The 20,000-nt window shown below is 40.7% G+C and overlaps 2 protein-coding genes across 2 annotated transcripts in view; one reads left to right on the top strand and one right to left on the bottom strand.

The window, feature by feature from the left end:
- The window catches only part of LOC137648733 (uncharacterized), a 332,677-nt gene that overhangs the window by 78,305 nt on the left and 234,372 nt on the right, over positions 1 to 20,000 (bottom strand). The gene's annotated exons all lie outside the window — the stretch shown is intronic.
- The window catches only part of LOC137648245 (uncharacterized), a 67,968-nt gene continuing 64,983 nt past the window's right edge, over positions 17,016 to 20,000 (top strand). Inside the window, exons 1-3 of the mRNA XM_068381169.1 lie at positions 17,016 to 17,158; positions 19,061 to 19,228; positions 19,520 to 19,608. Of these exons, the coding sequence (XP_068237270.1) occupies positions 17,016 to 17,158; positions 19,061 to 19,228; positions 19,520 to 19,608 (400 nt within the window). The remainder of the gene's footprint in view (positions 17,159 to 19,060; positions 19,229 to 19,519; positions 19,609 to 20,000) is intronic.

Raw genomic sequence — 20,000 nt, 5'->3', positions numbered from 1 at the left:
ATTTGACATACGACACATGGTAGAAATCAAAGAGACATACTTTTTTTTTCTTTTTTTTTTTTTTAGCTGATAGGAAAGATAGGCGAGAGAAGAGCAAGGGCAGTTAGCTAGCTAACCATCGTAGGGAACTGTTTGGAAAGTTAAGTATTAGTAAGCGTAATACACACACACACACACACACACACACACACACATATATATATATATATATATATATATATATATATATATATATATATATATATATATATATATATATATATATAGGTGCTACCAGGGCCCTGGGTGCTACTATAGTGTGAGGTCTACCGCCATATGTCGCCTACCCAGGTTGAGGGTGAGGTCTACCGCGTGACCAGCGTCCCACAGCTCCTAAATCAGTTTTTCCCTCGGCCTAAAAGAGATATCATCGATTGAGGGTACCAAAAATGTTGCTGAAGGAGTTTTATAGAAGAGTTATTCTGACAGAAAAAGCAGCACTCGCCTTTTTAAGAGAGCACAATCTCTTGGATATAGTTCAAGAAGCAGATCTATTTGTGTCATTCTTAGAAGATGTACGAAGTGTGTATCGCTAGAAAAAATGTATGGAAATATATGATAACCTGTTTGATGTATGAAGAGTGTATCGCTAGAATAAATGTATGGAAATATATGATAACCTGTTTGAAGCACGAAGAGTGTATCGCTAGAATAAAAGTATGGAAATATATGATAACATGTTTGATGTACGAAGTGTATCACTAAAATAAATGTATGGAAATATATGATAACATGTTTATTTTTACCTTTATTCCTCTTTTTTTAATGTAATTAGAAATCCAATGATCTATTTAAGTCATTTCTAAGATATGTTTAAATTAAGTGATTATTGCTTAAACAAATGTATGAAATGTGTTTTATCTATGAGGGACGAATAATTCAGCAGTAGACCTCACGCTATAGTACTAACGGGAGGTAGATCTCACGCTATAGTGTGGTAGACCTCACGCTAGCGGCTATAGTAGCACACACACACACACACACACATATATATATATATATATATATATATATATATATATATATATATATATATATATATATATATATATATATATATATATATATATATATACAGTATATCACAAATTTTAAGTAATTTGTATTTTTCCTAACAGTACTTACCTCAAACTACTTTCATAGGAGAGCCTGGGGATCTCTCAATCACCGACCAAGAATTTTGCGTAGTTGCCCCCCTCTCCGCTGCCTCTCAAGGGCGTTCCAGGGCGTAGGGATACACGCCCAGGAGCAACCCAGGTCACGCGCGTGGCCATGCTTGATACCCAGTAAGCTCATGTTTTAAGTCCTCCTCGAACTCCAGAAGATACTCAGGGCAGGATGGGAGGACCATTACCCAAAAGTAGTTCGAGGTAAGTACTGTTAGGAAAAATACAAATTTCTTAAAATTTGTGATTTGTTCCAACACCGAGTACTTACCTCGAACTACTTTCATAGGAGACTTAATACTTTAGGAGGAGGGAGTAGCTTATAGATTGAAATGTTCGAGACTCGCTGGGGCCCTTGAACTAGATAGGGGGCTAGTTTTGGGACTCCAAGGGAGAGGCAGGAGAGTAGGGGAAAGCACGCAAAAGTCTACCTTATGTACAACTCACCTTTTAATCAAAATCCATACTTGAAGTGTTCTAACGTCCCATCTCTCATGTAGGGAAGGGGAAAAAAGGGGTGGGATCTCAGGAAAATGATAGAGGGTAGCAAGGAAGTAAGGAGAAACTTGTGTTGCTTACGATTACTTCCCACGGCTAACCCAGGGCCCAAACTACTAAACTTGTTGCATGGCCGCAATGACTGGCCCAATGGAGAAGGCATCCAAGGAATTCCTTGTATAGTCCTTGAGGTAGTGGGCTGTAAAGGTGGACTGCTTGCCCAAATGCCCGCCCGTAAGATTTGGCTTACCGCCATGTTGGTGCCAAACGCTAAGGACATGCTAAGACCCCTAATATCATGAGGTCTTGGGGTACCAGGCACCGTGGAGCCCTCTCTCTCATAGGCCCTCCTTATAACCTGTCTCAGCCAGAAGGATATGGTGTTTTTGGAAAATGCCTTCTTGACCGAGCCTATGGACACAAACAAACTCTTCATCACCGGTCTGAGTTTGGCCGTCCTACTAAGGTACTTCCTGATGGTCCTTACGGGACACAAGAGCAGGTCACTAGTGTTGTCCGAGCGCGGAATGGCCGGAATTGAGAACTCTTTGAACCTCGGGTCCACAATTGCAGGGTTCTGGGTCTTTGCTACGAACTCCGGCAAGAACTTAAAGGTCATGTCCTTCCACCCTTTCGAGTGGGATACCTCGAAAGACAGGCCATGGAGCTCACTCACTTGTTTTGCTGAGGCCAGGGCTAGTAGGATGATGGCTTTGAGGGTGAGATCTTTGTCTAAAACATCCTTTAGAGGTTCGTAGGGAGGCCGCGAAAGGACGTTGAGGACTTTGGCCACATCCCACTGGGGAACCCTCGAGGTGCGGGGATCATAAGTTTACTCAAAACTCCTGATGAGCATCGAGATGTGACGCGAGGTCCCTAGATTGATGCCCTTAAGCTGGAACACCTGTCCTAACGCTGCTCGAACTCTTTTGATGGCTGGGATGGAGACCCCTAGATCATCCCTCAAGTGTACCAGGAAGTCTGCGATGTTGTGGACCGAAACGTCCAAGGGCCGTAGGTTCTGAGTGGCACACCATTTGACAAAGGTTGCCCATTTAGCTTGGTACAAAACACAAGAGGACCTCCGCAGGTACCCCGACATCCTATCCGCTGTTTTGTCCGAGAACCCTTCCTTCCTTAGCAACCGCTTGATAACCTCCACGCGTGAAGCCTCAGCCCCTGAGGGTTTTTGTGCACCTTTTGGAAGTGTGGTTGACTTAGCAGGTCTCCTCTTACTGGTAAGGGCCATGGCGGGAGAATGGCTAGGTCCTGTAGATCCATGAACCACTCCCTCTCCAGCCACCAGGGCGCTACCAAAGTCATCTCTGTGGACTTTGACTGCCTTAACCTGTTGAGCACCTGTCTGATCATCCCGAAGGAGGGAAAGGCGTATACGTTGAGGTTGTCCCAAGGGTGCTGGAAGGCGTCTTTGAAGGCTGCTGTCGGATCCAGTATCGGGGAGCAGAACACGGGGAGCTTCGCGTTTAGTCTTGTGGCGAACAAGTCTATCACTGGGGAGCCCCAACGACGGAGGACTTCCTGTGCCACTTGGGGGTGAAGGGACCACTCTGATCCCACTATTTGGCCTTTCCTGCTTAGCCTGTCCGCCAGGACGTTCCTCTTTCCAGGGATGAATCTGGCCGATAGGAGAATGTCGTTCCTTTCGGCCCATTCTAGGACCCGAGCTGTGAGACCGCACAAATCTCTTGATCTTGGCCCTCCTTGTTTCTTGATGTACGCTACTACCGTGGCGTTGTCACACATGAGGGCTACCAAGTTCCCCTGAACGAGGCGGACGAAGCTTGATGTGCCGGGCCTTTTCCTCCACTGACCATTTCCCCTCTGCTATTTCCTCGAGGAAATGCGCTCCCCACCCTTCCTTCGATACGTCCGTGAAGAGCAGCATCTCCGGGGGAGGGGAGCCGAACGGAATTTCTTTCAACGTATTCCTCCTCTCGGACCACCAGAGGAGAGCTTCTTTGGAAGGAAGTGACACCGGGATTATCTTCTGTGGGGAGTTTCCCATTGACCAGAGGTCCTTCAGGTTCCACTGAACCGGTCTGAGTTTGAGCCTGCCTCTCCTGGGATGGGAAGGCTCTCACCAGCTGGGAATCTAACACCATCCCCAGGTAAGTCATCCTGGTGGTGGGAACCAGATGGGATTTCCCGAAATTGATGGTTATCCCAAGTTCTTTGCAGAAATTGATTAGTTGACTCCCTTGTTCTTTCAAGATTACCTCTGAGGCTGAAAGCAACAACCAGTCGTCGAGGTACCTTATCAGTCTGATGCCTTGCTTGTGTGCCCAGGTCGAGACTAGGGCGAAGACTCTCGTGAAGACTTGAGGAGCTGTCGACAGACCAAAGCAGAGGGTCCTGAATTGAAAAGTCTGGGGGCCCCACTTTACCCTGAGGAACTTCCTGCTGGAGGGGTGAACGGGAACCTGGAAGTAGGCATCCTTGAGATCCAGGGACATCATGAAATTCCTTTCTCTCAAGGCTGCCAAAACCGACCTCGGCATGTCCATCTTGAAGGGTGTCTTCTTGATGAATTTGTTCAATGCCGAGAGGTCGATTACTGGTCTTCAACCTCCTGTCGCTTTCTCCACCAGGAAGAGTCTGCTGTAGAATCCCGGCGACGGCTCGTGCACGGGTTGTAGGGCTCTTTTCTCCAGCATAACTTCCACCTCTGCCTGTAGAGCTGCCTTCTTCTCCGAGTCGTTGGGAGCTAACCATACCCCTCGGTGATCGGGGATCAGCGGGGGCGGCTCTGACAGGAAGGGGATCCTGTATCCCTCCCTGAGAACAGTAACCGTCCATGGGTCCGCCTTGTTGTCCCGCCATGCTTGCCAAAACTGTTTGAGGCATCCCCCCAACAGGGGTGTGGGAAGGTGTAGGGGGCCTCTCTCCCTATCTCCTTCTATAGGAGGATTGGGGTTGAGCACCACTCCCCCTGGAGGGCAGCGGAGGCTGGTGCCATGAAGAGGTGGATGCTCCCTGCCTAGCTGGGGCGGAAGCGGGTGGGCCCCATCCGCCAGAGGTCTCCTCGCAACGGGCCGCCTTGGCAACTGCTGCCTGGGCTCGGCTGGCACCTTCTATCTGCTGACTCTCTCCATCGTCTCTGCTACTGTCTGGAGAGGGAACATTGTTTTGGCCCAGACGGGAGAGTTTCTAAGGAACTTTGCCTCCCGCTCGGGGAGCCTGCGGGAAAGTCTGCTTAGGATAGTGTCCCTTCTCCTCAGAACCCAGTTGGCTGTCTGGGTAAGGGACTGGTGTGTCAGAAATTTCATGGCTTTACCCCCCGAGCGGATCAATTCTTTCAGAAGGGCCAGATTGTCTGGCACTGCGAGGTCGTATGAGATCTGAAAGTCCGCCAGTGTACAGGCCCACCAATCCAGCCAAGAGGTGACGTTCACGACGTCCTGGGCGATGACCTCCATCGTGGAGGCCTCCGCTGGAGAGAAGACCACCGGCGCGTTAAGGCTACTTTCGAAAGAGTTGCCTTGGCTTAGTGTAACGACCACTTCTTCTACCGTGTGGGGCCCTGAATGGTGACCGTCTGGCACGTAGAACTTCCTCTGGGTCTTGAGACCCGGTAGGAGTTTGCCTGAGCCCTGTGATCTCTGAGACGTACAGGTCCAGTGTTCCATTCCCATGGCAACATCAGGGGCTAAAGGCAGGGTCAAGGAAGGTTTCTTCTGCACAGGATCCTCCACCATCCTGCCCAGACCCGAGAGCCAAGTTCGCGCAGCCGTTGGTTGAGGCTTGTCCAAATTATGGTGCCGTCGGATGAAAGCAAGCACCTTACGGTAGGACGAGACCTCCTCCACCGAACACTTGCCCAAGTCAGTTAAACCGTCCACTACCCGTACCTCCGCGTCGGCAGGTTCATTGAACGCGGAAGGATCCGTGGTCGTGGAGGCATCCCGTTCCTCCTGGTAGGATGATGGAGCGGGCGCCTCCGTCACGGGTAGAGCCGTCGGGGCGGAGGTAGCCGTCATGGGTCTACCACCTCCCGGGCTCACCCGGATGGCACTGGATGATGGTCGTGGCAGCGGCGAATCCCGAAACTTGACCGGGACCGCTGTGACCAAAGACTTTTGAGTCACGTTACTATGCCGAACCCGCGGGATTTCTCTGCACACGGGTGGCACCGCCGACTTACTAGGCCGGGACAGTAACGAGTTTGCCAACGGCTGCTCCCAACGAGCGGGCAGAGCCGAAGAGACACTGTACAGGGCAACGGGAGCGGCTCCAGCAGCCAGCGAGGCAGGCACTGGAGCGGCAACCGACCTGCTGGATTCCCTACGATGTCGTACCACCGTGACATACCCCTTCCGCGGCGATGGCCGCCTTCAGTAGTCCCTCCTCGAGGACCTCACCCTCTTCCTGGGCGGACTGTTGTGTGGGCTTGATCTCCTCCTCCTAGATCGTCTCCTCCTCCTCCTCCTAGAGTCTCGATCGCTGTAACCATCCGACGAATAGGAGTTGTAGGAAAAGTCGTCATCGGAGTACGAGGAGACTGAAACTTCCGACTCTCCCACGAGCCTCCTGGGGGTCCTGGGTCTGGAATTCGGGGTTACCGGCTCCATGAAGTTCGTCGGGAGCGTGGCTGATGGTGCCGGGGGTGAACGGATGATGGGACGACCGTTAAACCATCCTTCGATGTCCTCCTCCAATCTCAAGGGGGACTTGAAGGGCGTCCTCAGGCCCTCCAAACGATGGAGTCGGGGTCCGAAACGCCCGTGGGTCGCTTACCAATGTCCTGGCCACCCCTGAAGATGCTGCACCTGAATAGCACGTTACGGGCGTGGGGATGGGCGCTGAAATGGGCCCCCCCCCGGATCCACACTTAAGACAGGTCCTGCGGGCACCAGGCCTTCGTCTAAAGCACACACTCCCACCACTTTAGCAGACCCCTCACTTGTCTGCATAGACCCCTTCAACACAGAATCCCCCACATTAGACTCATGGGGAACAGCAATGGGCCGCTTTCCCGAAACGGACTTATCTAGTCCCCTACCCTGGGTAGGGGAAGGCGAAGGAGAACCTCTCTCCGACAGGACCGAGGGCGACGTCACCGGCGACAAAAGGCCTGACTTCTTAGGCAACCTCTTAGAAGCCTTCTTCTTTTTCTTGGCGAAAAGAGCCCATTGGAACTCCGGCCAAGACTCACACTCCGGGCACTTAAGACTCCGAGGAACACCTATTCCCCCGACACGAGGAGCACATGGTGTGCGGGTCGACCCCGGTCGGCGAGAGCCATGCCCCGCAAGACTTACCAGCTTGAGGCCCGGGACAGCGACGCTGAGGTTCCATGGCAAAAGCGAAGACAAATGACACAACGACACAAGGGAAAGGTGAGGAACACAACGGGAATACGTGAGACACAAGGTAAAGGAACACACGGGAACATGTGGGACAAGGGGTGAGAACACAAAGTAATCACATGGGAATACAAGGTGAACGGCCGGGATAAGCGAGAGAGCGGCGAGATGTTATCTACGCCGCGACCAGGAGCTTACTGGATATCAAGCAAGGCCACGCGCGTGACCTGGGTCGCTCCTGGGCGTGTATCCCTACGCCCTGGAACGCCCTTGAGAGGCAGCGGAGAGGGGGGCAACTACGTAAAATTCTTGGTCGGTGATTGAGAGATCCCAGGACTCTCCTATGAAAGTAGTTCGAGATAAGTACTCGGTGTTGGAACAAATCACAAATTTTAAGAAATTTGTATTTTTCCTAACAGTACTTACCTCGAACTACTTTTGGGTAATGGTCCTCCCATCCTGCCCTGAGTATCTTCTGGAGTTCGAGGAGGACTTAAAACATGAGCTTACTGGGTATCAAGCATGGCCACGCGCGTGACCTGGGTCGCTCCTGGGCGTGTATCCCTACGCCCTGGAACGCCCTTGAGAGGCAGCGGAGAGGGGGGCAACTACGTAAAATTCTTGGTCGGTGATTGAGAGATCCCAGGACTCTCCTATGAAAGTAGTTCGAGGTAAGTACTCGGTGTTGGAACAAATATATATATATATATATATATATATATATATATATATATATATATATATATATATATACAGTGTATATATATATATATATATATATATATATATATATATATATATATATATATATATATATATATATATATATTTATATATATATACAGTATATATATATATATATATATATATATATATATATATATATATATACATACAGTATATATATATATATATATATATATATATATATATATATATTTATATTTATATATCTATATATATCTATATCTATATATATATATATATATATATATATATATATATATATATATATCTATATATACAGTATATGTATGTATATATAATACATATATTTATATATATATTATATATATATATTTATATTTTGTATAGAAAATATCTATCTTAACGTCGTTACTCTTCTTAGAATATTTTATTTGTCCTTGTTTCCTTTCTTCATTGGGCTAGTTTCCCTGTTAGAGCCTCTTGGCTTATAGCATCGTGCTTTTCCGACTAGGTTGTAGCTTAGCAATTAATAATAATAATAATAATAATAATAATAATAATAATAATGATATATGTTCCGTTGTTCGTTAAGTTGTGGTTCCTTTATTTTATATATTAATGGAAGAAAGGAAGTAGGAATTGCGGTATGTTGTAGATTGCAGCTATGTGCCTTCAACAATCCCTGCAGTGACGGCACTATAGACCTCCTTATAGGTTTTAGAGGTCGCTTATGAATGGCAGAGGTAAGAGCAGACCAATGCCCTATTGGGTTAAGTTTTCTAATGTGCCTGGTGTTAGTATTAATAAATAAAGTTTTAAGATTATGTTTAGTTTTGAATATCTTTTTTTGTGTGGACTTGGATACCACATCACCCACACTCTGCACTGGAAATGTCTGTTAAAAGTCCCTAGGCCAGAGGTGACACTTCTAGCCATAATCCTAGTTGGAAAAGCAGGATGCTATAAGCCCAGGGGCTCCAACAGGGAAAAATAGCTCAGTGAAAAAAGAAAACAAGGAAAAATAAAATACTTAAGAACAGTAACAACATTAATATAAAGTATTTTATTTCTCCTTGTTTTCTTTTCTCACTGAGCGATTTTCCCATGTTGGAGCCCCTGGTCTTATAGCATCCTGCTTTTCCAACTAGGGTTATAGCTTAGCAAGTAATAATAACAATAATAATGATAACAATAATAATAATAATAATAATAATAATAATAATAATAATAATAATATATTGTCGTATTGGCTGCTGCATATAGAGAAGTGTCACATCTGGCCTAGGGACTTTTTACAATCATTTCCAGTGTAGAGTGTGGGTGACGGGGTATCCAAGTCCTGTTCATCCACAAAAAAGATATTCAAAACTATACATACTCTTAAAACTGTATTTATTAATACTAACACCAGTCACATGAGAAAACTTAACCCAATAGGACAGTTGTGAGACCGGAAATGATGTATGGAGCGGAGACGTGGGCAATAAAGAAGACAGAAGAGAAGAAGATGGATGTGGAAGAGATGAGAATGTTGAGATGGATGTGTGGGGTGACAATAAGAGATAAGATACGGAATGAGGTAATTAGGGGTACCACAGGAGTTAGAAAACTATCAGATATGATCCAAGAGAGTAGACTGAGGTGGTACGGTCATGTCATGAGAAGAGATGAACAGTATATTGGGAGGAGAGTGATGGAAATGGAGGTACAGGGAACGAGAAGGAGAGGGAGACCAAAGCGAAGGTGGGTGGACTGTATCAAGGATGACCTTCGATCAAAGGGATTAACCGGTGATGAGGTGTGGGACAGAGGTAGATGGAAAAAGCTGACCAGAAACATCGACTCCACTTAGAAGTGAGAAAAGATGTAGACAAAGAACAACAACATCAATATAAATATCTCCTATGTAAGCTATAAAAACTTTAACAAAACAAGAGGAAGAGAAATAAGATAGAATAGTGTGCCCGAGTGCTACCATCAAGCAAAAGAATTGTAACCCAAGACAATGGAAGACCATGGTACAGAGGCTATGGCACTACCCACGACTAGAGAACAATGATTTGACTTTGGTGTCCTTCTCCAAGTAGTGCTGCTTACCATAGCTAAAGAGTCCCTTCTGCCGTTACCAAAAGGGAAGTGGCCACTGAACAATTACAGTGCAGTAACCCCTTGGGTGAAGAATTGTTTGGTAATGTGTGTTGTCAGGTGTATGAAGACAGAGGAGAATATGTGAAAAATAGGCCAAACTATTCGGTGCGTGTGTAGGCAAATTGAAAATGAACCGTAACCAGAGAGAAGGATCCAATGTAGTACTGTCTGGCCAGTCAAAGAAACCAAAAATCTCTAGCGGAAGTATCTTAATGGGTGGCTGATGCTGTGGCTAACCTACTACCTATAAACGTCACTTATTTTTAGTAAATGTGATGACGTAAGAGCCTGCTTTGGACCTTCCACCTTCCAGAACAATCTAGGCGACGTCATCAAAACACGCAGCTTCGGAGATCTCACATCTGAGCTGTATACGGTAATGTAATGTGATGTTCTTTTTTGATGTTCTCGCAAAATAATGTTTTATTTATTATTTCTTTTTATAATCATATATATTTTTTATCCTTTCTATCTATCTAGAACTACTCGTGATGTCCATATAGAAGACCTTTTTGGAAAAAAATCACTATATATTTCTTGATTTACAATATTACTGCTTTAAGAATCCATTTAATTATCCTAAAAGACAATTAAAAAGTTGTTACAGTCTTAATAGAACATTATTACTGTCTTTACAAACTTATATTTTCCTGTATATTATTTTTTTTTAGAGAAATATTAATATTTGTACAAAGTTATTTGCACAATTCGATTTGAAAAGTTTGACAAAATAAAAATTTTCAGGATTTATTCAGGATAACTTTAAAATAATTTCGAGTATCTAAATAGCTTCAAATCACTATAAGAGTTGCGGTAGCCTATTGGAAACGTCCCTAACTGGCGATATGCTGGACGGGAGTTCAAGACCCACTCAAGCTCGATAATTGAGAGCCAGTGATGGCTGGTATGGGGACCCTATAATTCTACCTGACGAGTCATCAGCAGCCACTAAATAGAGAGAGAGATCTAGGGTGTTGATCATATATATATATATATATATATATATATATATATATATATATATATGTGTGTGTGTGTGTGTGTATGTGTATATATACCTACATATATATATATATATATATATATATATATATATATATATATATACAGTATGTGTGTATATATACATATATATAAATATATATACACACACACACACACATATATATATATATATATATATATATATATATATATATATATATATATGATCAGTCAATAGGGATTTGGCCTATCTCTTGCTTCTACCATTCATGGGCAATCTTTAAAACCTCTATGGGGGTCTATAATCCCGTCACTGCAGGCATTACTGAAAGATCTTTAAAGCCAGTCCCCTACCCTGCCCTTCGTCCCCTAACTGCAATTTATTTTTAGTCTCCTATTTTACCTCTATTCTTTTCTTACATTCTGTTATCCAACCTTTCCTGATTCTACTTCCCTCTCCAAGTTGCACTTCAATCCCGACTAGCCTCCCCAGGCTCAAAAACCCGGATATTGGGAATAAATTCCACTATTCAAAAGAAGTTATATTTTGCATAAAAATTAAAAGAATGTTCAAATTCATTCCGCTTGAAAATTAAATGGAGTTTATTTCTTTTTGATTTCATATATGGCAGTTCCAAGTTAATGAAAAACCTTTCGAAATATTGGACGAAATTCCTCAGCCAGTATAGAGGGAGGCAGAGCTCTTCCTGTATTGGTTTGGAGTCACAGAGGCTGTATACGAATGCTAGGATCAAGAAATTTAAATGTAAGTAGCTCTCTCTCTCTCTTTAGATGTAAGTAGCTCTCTCTCTCTCTCTCTCTCTCTCTCTCTCTCTCTCTCTCTCTCTCTCTCTCTCTCTCTCTCTCGTTTGAGCACTGTGAATCCAGGACTACAAAGAATACGGAATATTAGCAAAGCCTTTTCTCCTGAGGAAATATCTCGGTAGTTTTCTCAACTAAATTTTTAGGTGAACAATATATCTCAGAATCAATATGACTTATCAAAGGAAATTTAGGTGTTAGCATTCCTTTGATGCTACTACAAAATTACAATGGTGTGCTGTAATGGTGTAAGACAGGTGTGCCACTGTTCGCATGAATCGGAAAGGTTAAAGATCGAGATGAAATGGTACATTTCCATATTGTGATGAGTAACAATTGGATAACTGGAACATCAAACATGATATAGTAAGTGAAATTTCACCATAGAATAAAATAAAGGGATTATTAGAATATTTCAAGAAAAAAATAAAACTTTTTAAATGCTTCTTTCAACGATAACGATTCTTATTTGGATAAAAAGAACAACGGTTGCGATTATGAAAGATATATGTTTATGGAGATGGAACCTTATTATCCTGGCACAGGTGTTTCTCCACACGCACTTTCTTCACCTGAGCAGTGCTCCATTGGAAAAGGTCTTATCATTTTTATATTGTATTATATGGTTTTATTTATCTGTGGGTTTCCAGTGTAGAAGGTAACGGAATAGGAAGACCCAGTCTTGTGTTTATCCTATACATCTCTGGTCAACGTTGGGTTAGCTTATCTTAGCTATTGTCCTGTCTGCTCGACTGGGAGTTAAAGGTAAGTATTGGTTTTATCAGTTCTTCGTTTAGCGAGATTAGGGAAATTGAGATCTACTCCATAGTGAAGAGCAAATGGAAATAATTCAGATTCTCTACATAACTCCATAATAGGAGGAAATTCAGCTTCTCTAGGTAACTCCATAATAGGAGGAAGTGTGTTGTCCTAAAAAAAATAATAAAAAACTTTGGTGGTTGACGTATTCCAAATTATCCCGTAATTATTAAAGGAAATTCTATCATATGGAAGGGAAAGATATGAATATTTAAGACAGTAATTTAAATATACAGATAGACATATTATTGTGAAGAGTATGCAAAATAGTTAAATATAAAAGAACGTATGAAAAATGAGAAAATGTCTTTTGTAATTCTATTCATTTCTTAAAATAACAATTTTTATTCTTTTTAATTCATTCCGATGGCTACAGCAGTGTTTCGACAAAATAAGCTAATCAATAATCACTTGATAAAGCCAGAGTTTTGTCAAAACAGTTATCAGACGAAATTAAAAAAGAAAAAGAATAATAATCGATTAATTAACCGAAGGCATACGCCAGAAACTGTAGAAACTACCTAAATACGAGGATTCCTGTACGAAAGTATATAGAAGTGGGTATTCAACAACTGACCATATCGATGTAATTAACCAGCTAATAGAAAAATAAAGAGTATGACAAACAACTTTGTGTGACATTTATAGACCACGAGGAAGTTTTTGATTCTGTCTAAACTTCAGCAGTAATGAAAGCCCTTCAAAGACAAGGGAACACATGAAACATATGTTAGAACACTTAAAATATCTACACGGAAAGTACGGCCATCCTAAAACTATATAAAGAGAGTGTAAACATTCTAATTGAGAAAGAATGCTTAGAAGTTTTTAAAAATTTAAATTGGGAAAATGTAGGAATTGACATTAATGGGGAATACCTTAACTAATTAAGATTGGCAGATGACATAGTTCTATTTAGTGAATCATGGCATGAATTACAAATAGTAATAGATTTGAATAGAGAAATCAGAAATGTAGGACTGAAAAGGAATATGAGTAAAACTAAGATAATGTTCAATGAAAATGCAGAGAGACAACCAATAAGGATAAACCTCTGTCTCTTAGTGTTATTCCCATCATCATTCTTTTCATAGCTCTTAGCTTATGTTCTAAGTCTTTAGTAAGACTCCAAGTTTCTGATATTTAAGTTAATACTGGTAGGACAATCTCATTAAATTCTTTTCTTTTTAGAGATATTGGCATTTCACATTTCATAATTTCCTTGTGTTTACCAAAAGCTCTCCACCCCATGCTTACCCTTCTTTTAAATTCGGTCTCGTGTCCTATGGAAACATTGTCTGTTCTACGTATGTATATTCATTAACAATCTGTAGAGGTTCGTCCATAACTCTTATTAGTTGTCTCTATGCAGTTTCATTGAACATTATTTTAGTTTAACTGATATTCATTTTCAGTCATACATTTCTAGCTCTATCTATTCAAATTTTCTCTCATCTTTTGCAATTCCTCCACTGATTCATTAAGCACAACTATGTCATCTGCAAAGCTTAAGTTATTAAGGTATTCCACATTAATATTAATTCCAACATTTTCCCAATTCAAATTCTTAAAAACTTCAGAACTTCTAAGTATGCTGTGAATAATTTATCAGATATGGTGTCTCCCTGTGTGAGTGTGTGTGTGTATATATATATATATATATATATATATATATATATATATATATATATATATATATCATCATCTCCTGCTATGCCTATTGACGCAAAAGGCCTCAGTTAGATTTTGCCAGTCGTCTCTATCTTGAGCATTTAATTCAATACTCCTCCATTCATAATCTGCTGCTTCACGTTTCATAGTCCTCAGCCATGTAGGCCTGGGTCTTCCAACTCTTCTAGTGCCTTGTGGAGCCTAGTTGAAAGTTTGGTGAACTAATATATCTTGGGTCGTACGAAGAGCATGCCCTAACAATCTCCATCTACCCCTCACCACGGTCGGCACTCGAAGAGCATGCCCTAACAATCTCCATCTACCCCTCACCACGGTCGGCACTCGAAGAGCATGCCCTAACAATCTCCATCTACCCCTCACCACGGTCGGCACTCGTGTAATCTCTCTTATAGTTTCATTTCTAATCCTGACCTGCCATTTAATCTCCAATATTCTTCTGAAGGTTTTGTTCTAACATTTACAAAATCTGTTGGATATTGTTTCATTGTCATACCACGACTCATGTCCATACAGTAACACCGACCTCGCTGAACTGATATATAGCCTGATTTTTATATGTAATTTCAGGCGATTTGATTTCTAAATTTTACCTAACCTAGCCATAGTCTGATTTGCTTTTTTCAATCTCTCATTAAACTCCAATTCAAAAGAGCCTGTATTAGAAATTATAGCTCCTAAATATTTAAATGATTCAATTTCACTAATCCTTTCTCCTTCCGATGACATTTCCTCATCCATTGCATATTCCGTTCTCATCATCTCTGTCTTTCTTCCATTTATCTTCAGCCCAGCCTAATGTGATATTTCATGTATTCTGGCAAGCAAGCTTTACAAGTCCTGTGGCATTTTGCTAATAAGGACAGCATCATCAGCATACTCTGGGTGAGATAATTTCCTATTACCAATCCAGTCAAATCATTCTTCGGCATCACCAACTGTTCTATGCATTACAAAATCCACGAGGAGGATAACATAGGTGACAACACATTCCCTTGGAGTACTCCTATGTTCACTGGAAATTAATTTGATAGGACTCCATTAACATTAACTTTGCACTTGCTATGTTCATGAACAGACTTAATCAAATTAACATATTTAAGAGAAACTCCATAATAACACAGGACTCTCCATAAAATTGGCCGGTGAATACTATCAAAGGCTTTTTGATAGTCCACAAATGCCATTAAAAATGGATGTCTATATTCTACACATTGCTGTACAATGTCTTGAAATAAGAATTTGGTCAGTGCAACTTCTACCTTTTCGAAATCCTGCTTGTTCATCTGCCAGCTTTTCAGCAATATTTTTCTCTAGTATCTTTAGAATGAGCATACTATATATTTTCATGACAACTGACGTAAGTGTGATGCGTCTGTAATTATTGCAATCAGTCAGATTTCCTTTTTTTTTGCCACTTTCACCAACACTCATAGCTCCCATTCATCAGGTTTTGCCCCTTCATGCCACATTCTTTAAAATAATCTTTTAAGTATTCTGGGAGTCACTTCACTTTATGCCGAAATCATCTTAGCAGTTATTCCATTGTATCCAGGGGCTTTCCATCTCTTAAGTTTTTTAATGATATAGTTTATATGTATATATATATATATATATATATATATATATATGTGTGTGTGTGTATATATGTGTATATATATATATATATATATATATATATATATATATATGCACACACACAAACACACACACACACACACACACACATATATATATATATATATATATATATATATATATATATATATATATATATATATATATATCCCGACACTTGCTCTTTATTATATAGGAGAGATGTACAGGCACACACAATGCTGAAACACATTACACATTTATTCAGTTAAAGAAACGAGACAAAAAAATAACATACTTCAACCTGAAAAAATCATGCAGACATACATAAATACAGGGTATTAGAAGAATGCAAGTTACCAGTTTATGACTACAGAAATGAGATGGGTGTTATTAATACTCAAGGGCTAAAAAACTCGCTGCGGTAGAAGAATGCAAGTTATCAGCTTATGACTACAGAAATGGGATGGGTGTTATTAATACTCAAGGGCTAAAAAACTCGCTGCGGTTATCCTCTACTCCTGTTTCCTTGTCATTGCCAATGCTGGCTTCGTAAACACTAGATGGATCCTCTTCATACTTTTCCATTACTGCCTGGTGGCACTCTTCTGGTGACCTCTAACAGTGTCAATACACTGTACACCAGAAGTCAGATGCATAGCAGCTGCAGGTAGCTTGTGAAGCATAAAACTTTCAGTGATTCAAGAGGAGCTAGTGAGTCACTGGCGATCTTTAGAATGGAAATGTTATGATGTTCTCCTAACCAAATTCAGTGTTGCTGAGCTCAGAGTTATTATTCTGACCTATGGCCTTCTATAGCATACTTTGATGATGGACTCTGTGCTTGTGAAACAGCAAATTTGCATCTGTAGGAAGTAGGGTCTTCACAGGTGATATCTTGCCTTTTTTATGTAACTGTCATGTCGAGCAACATTAATGGTTTTGTGTTTTGACCGGCCATACAGTGCAGCAAAGAATTTCTGGCCTATCTTCAGTGATTCCTTGTGTGACTCTTTCTTTTCTCCGATGATGGATGTCTCCTTCCTGAAGTTTGGAGAGGGTAGGGGGTTTTCCATTGACACTTCTGTTGTGTTTCTTATGTCTGATAGCCTAGGTGTAGGCACTAAATTTATCTCTCTAGCTTAATTATACTCCAAGATATTGGTGATTACAGTTTAACATGGTCGCGTCAGTGGCCATCTTGGTTTTATGCTCATAAAAAATGTCTCCAGAGTTGCTACTCTGGCATGAGGTGGATTTGGGCTGTGGTTCAATCTTCTCAAATATACGAGAAGACCTTACAGTACCAAATATTCCTGGGGTGACAACAGTGATTACTGCTGTTGGCTACTGGACTAAAGACAGGTGACCAGGTTTCTGCAAGTGTTGGAAAGGTTAAAGATCAGGCGAAAATGCCACACTATTGTGATGAATATGAATAGGATAACTGGGACAGCAAACACGATATTTAAACATGAATTTTCACCATACAATAAGGGCATCGAAGGATGACTGAAATACTTGAAGGAATTTTTTTTCTTAATTGCACCTATCAGGACAATGTTAACAATTCTTTTTTTTTTCTTTTTTTTTTTTTTGTATAAAGCCGAACATTATTCTGGTTCTACTTATGAATGGTTTGTTAATGGAGAGTTTTTTTTTTTCCAGCACGCACCCCTTTTACTTGAGAACGGGTTAATGGTCAAAGAACATATATGTATGCATAGTACCTGTGATAGTTGAGTAATTGTGTAGTGTTGTCTTTATCTCTTATGTGTTTCGAGGGGAACAGGGGTGAGCAACTTACAAGGATTGCATGAAAATGTGTGCATGATTACTGAAGCAAACATATACATGCACAAACAGGTGTATGTGTATATATATCCTCATCATTATCATTAGCCATTACTACAGTAGTCCACTGCAAAACAAAGGCTTCAGACATTTCCTTCCACTTCCGTCTGTTTATGGTTTTTCTATGCTGCTTGACACTCGCAATCTTTCTTAGTTTGTCAATCCATTGTCTTCTCTTCCTTCTGCTACTTCATTTGCAATCTCTAAGTGAACATTCTGTTATTCTTAATGTCCATCTATTATCTGTCATTCTCATCATATTTCTTTTTCTTACATGTTTTTAGAATATCTTCTACTTTAGTTTGCTCTCGTATCTATGCTGCTCGTTTTATGTCTCCTAATGTTATTCCAATCATTATTTTTTCCATAGCTCTCCGAGTTGTAACTAGCTTATGTTCTATGCCTTTAGTAAGGCTCCAAGTTTCTGAGGAATAAGTTAAAACTAGTAGGGCCATTTCATTAAATAATTTTCTTTTTAGAGAAAATGGCATTTTACATTTTATAATCTCATTTTGTTTTCCAAAAGCTCTCGATCTCATGCTTATCCTTCTTTTAATTTTGGTCTCGTGTCCTGAGGAAACTTACTGTATGTCATACACTGTTGAAAAAAACCGTAATTTTAATCGGAAATTCCGCGTAAAAATATACTGTTCTCAGCCGTATTTCAGTAAAATACAGGAGACTGTAATTTGTACCCTGCTTTGCTATTATCTTCAACGGGTTGGTAACCACAATATCACTCCTTAACGTCAATATATCCGTTTTTAAAACGGTAAATGCCAGGCAACATTTATTCCAGGATTTTTACCGTTTTTTTTCTTTACGGCAAATATTTTAACAGTGTAAGTACGTATATTCATTACCAACCTCTAAAGTTACGTCCATAACTTACTAGCATTTGTTGTCTCTATTTTCATTGAACATTATCTTAGTTTTACTCATATTCATTTTCATTTCTACATTTCTGATTCCTCTATTCAAATCTTATATCACCTTTTGCAATTCCTCTCACTATTCATTGAAAACAACTAAGTCATTTTGCAAATCTTAAGTTGTTAAAGTTTTCCCAATATGAATCTTAAAAACGTCTTCTGGCATGCTGTAAATAATTTAGGAGATAAGGTCTTCCTGTTTATCTCCTTTCTCTATCGGATTGCTGTACTTCCTGTATAGATATGTTTAAGAGCTCTAACATAAGATTCATCTATTCCTTGTCTTTGAAGGTCATATATATATATATATATATATATATATATATATATATATATGTGTGTGTGTGTGTGTGTGTGTGTGTGCGTGTTTGTTTGAGTATGCATGTTTCTCTGTACTGTCTTCTTATTCTTCATTTTCTTATAATATTTTCTTTACAATATTTCATTTAGTATGATGTGTAAATGTTTCTACATTTCAAAGGCCCAGCAATAAAGATGTAAATGGCAATTCTTGTAGGCCTGCTCTTATTCAAACATGTGTCTGTGTATTTACATGGGAAATGCAGAAAATACATGAACAGAATACAAAATATCTATATCTTATAAAATCATTGATAGAAAAAAATATGAACAATGATGTAGGCTTACAGTAGGTTTAACAAGGCCCCTGATAAATAAAAGAGACTCCATGATATAAAACAAAAATGTATTCTCTTCCAGGCCAGTAACCAATAATATAATTTTTCTCATTTTCGATATTTCGTAATTTGTCTAGCCACTATGATTTTGAATTATAGATTAAAATAACATTAGTAAATATTCGGGAAGGATTACATTAATGATACAAGGAAGATTAAACAGAAATCAAAGGGACATACTTCCAATATCTGTAAATTGTAAAAAATTTCCTGTTGACATTTGATATCCTCTTCTTTAATAGGATAACCTGTAGGATGGATGGAAGGCTTCTCCTCTTCTTCCTGAACCTCATCCTTATCTCGCAAGGGCGACATGCCAGAAAAGCTGCAGGTTAGTCCTTTTCCTTTCGTGGTGGACGACGATGAGGACTTCAAGGGCCCTTAAATGGACCTCAAACAAAAAACTGATGAAAATGAAAGAATTTTACAGAAACCATACAAACCACAGAGGCAGGAAGAGAATTGTAGAAGCTGTTCTTTATTTAAAGGTCGTCCATGACGGGCAGAGGCAAGTTACAGAATAATGTCCTACAGACTGACTATAAATATAACCAGCGACAAAGCTTGCTCTACCTACAAACTGATGTTCCAGTAGGCCGACCAATAGGGCTCTCACAAACTCCCTTCCTTAGCTAACACAGACCATGAGGTCGCAGACAGTATTGAAAATAAACGTGATTGAGCGGCTTTGAACTCATGACCCAAGACTGCAAGTCAGAGGCA

Source organism: Palaemon carinicauda, chromosome 10 (genome assembly GCF_036898095.1).
Source record: "Palaemon carinicauda isolate YSFRI2023 chromosome 10, ASM3689809v2, whole genome shotgun sequence".
In the NCBI taxonomy this organism is placed as follows: domain Eukaryota; kingdom Metazoa; phylum Arthropoda; class Malacostraca; order Decapoda; family Palaemonidae; genus Palaemon; species Palaemon carinicauda.
The sequence above is the reverse complement of the archived record's forward strand: the minus strand, read 5'-3'. Positions and strand labels throughout refer to the sequence as shown.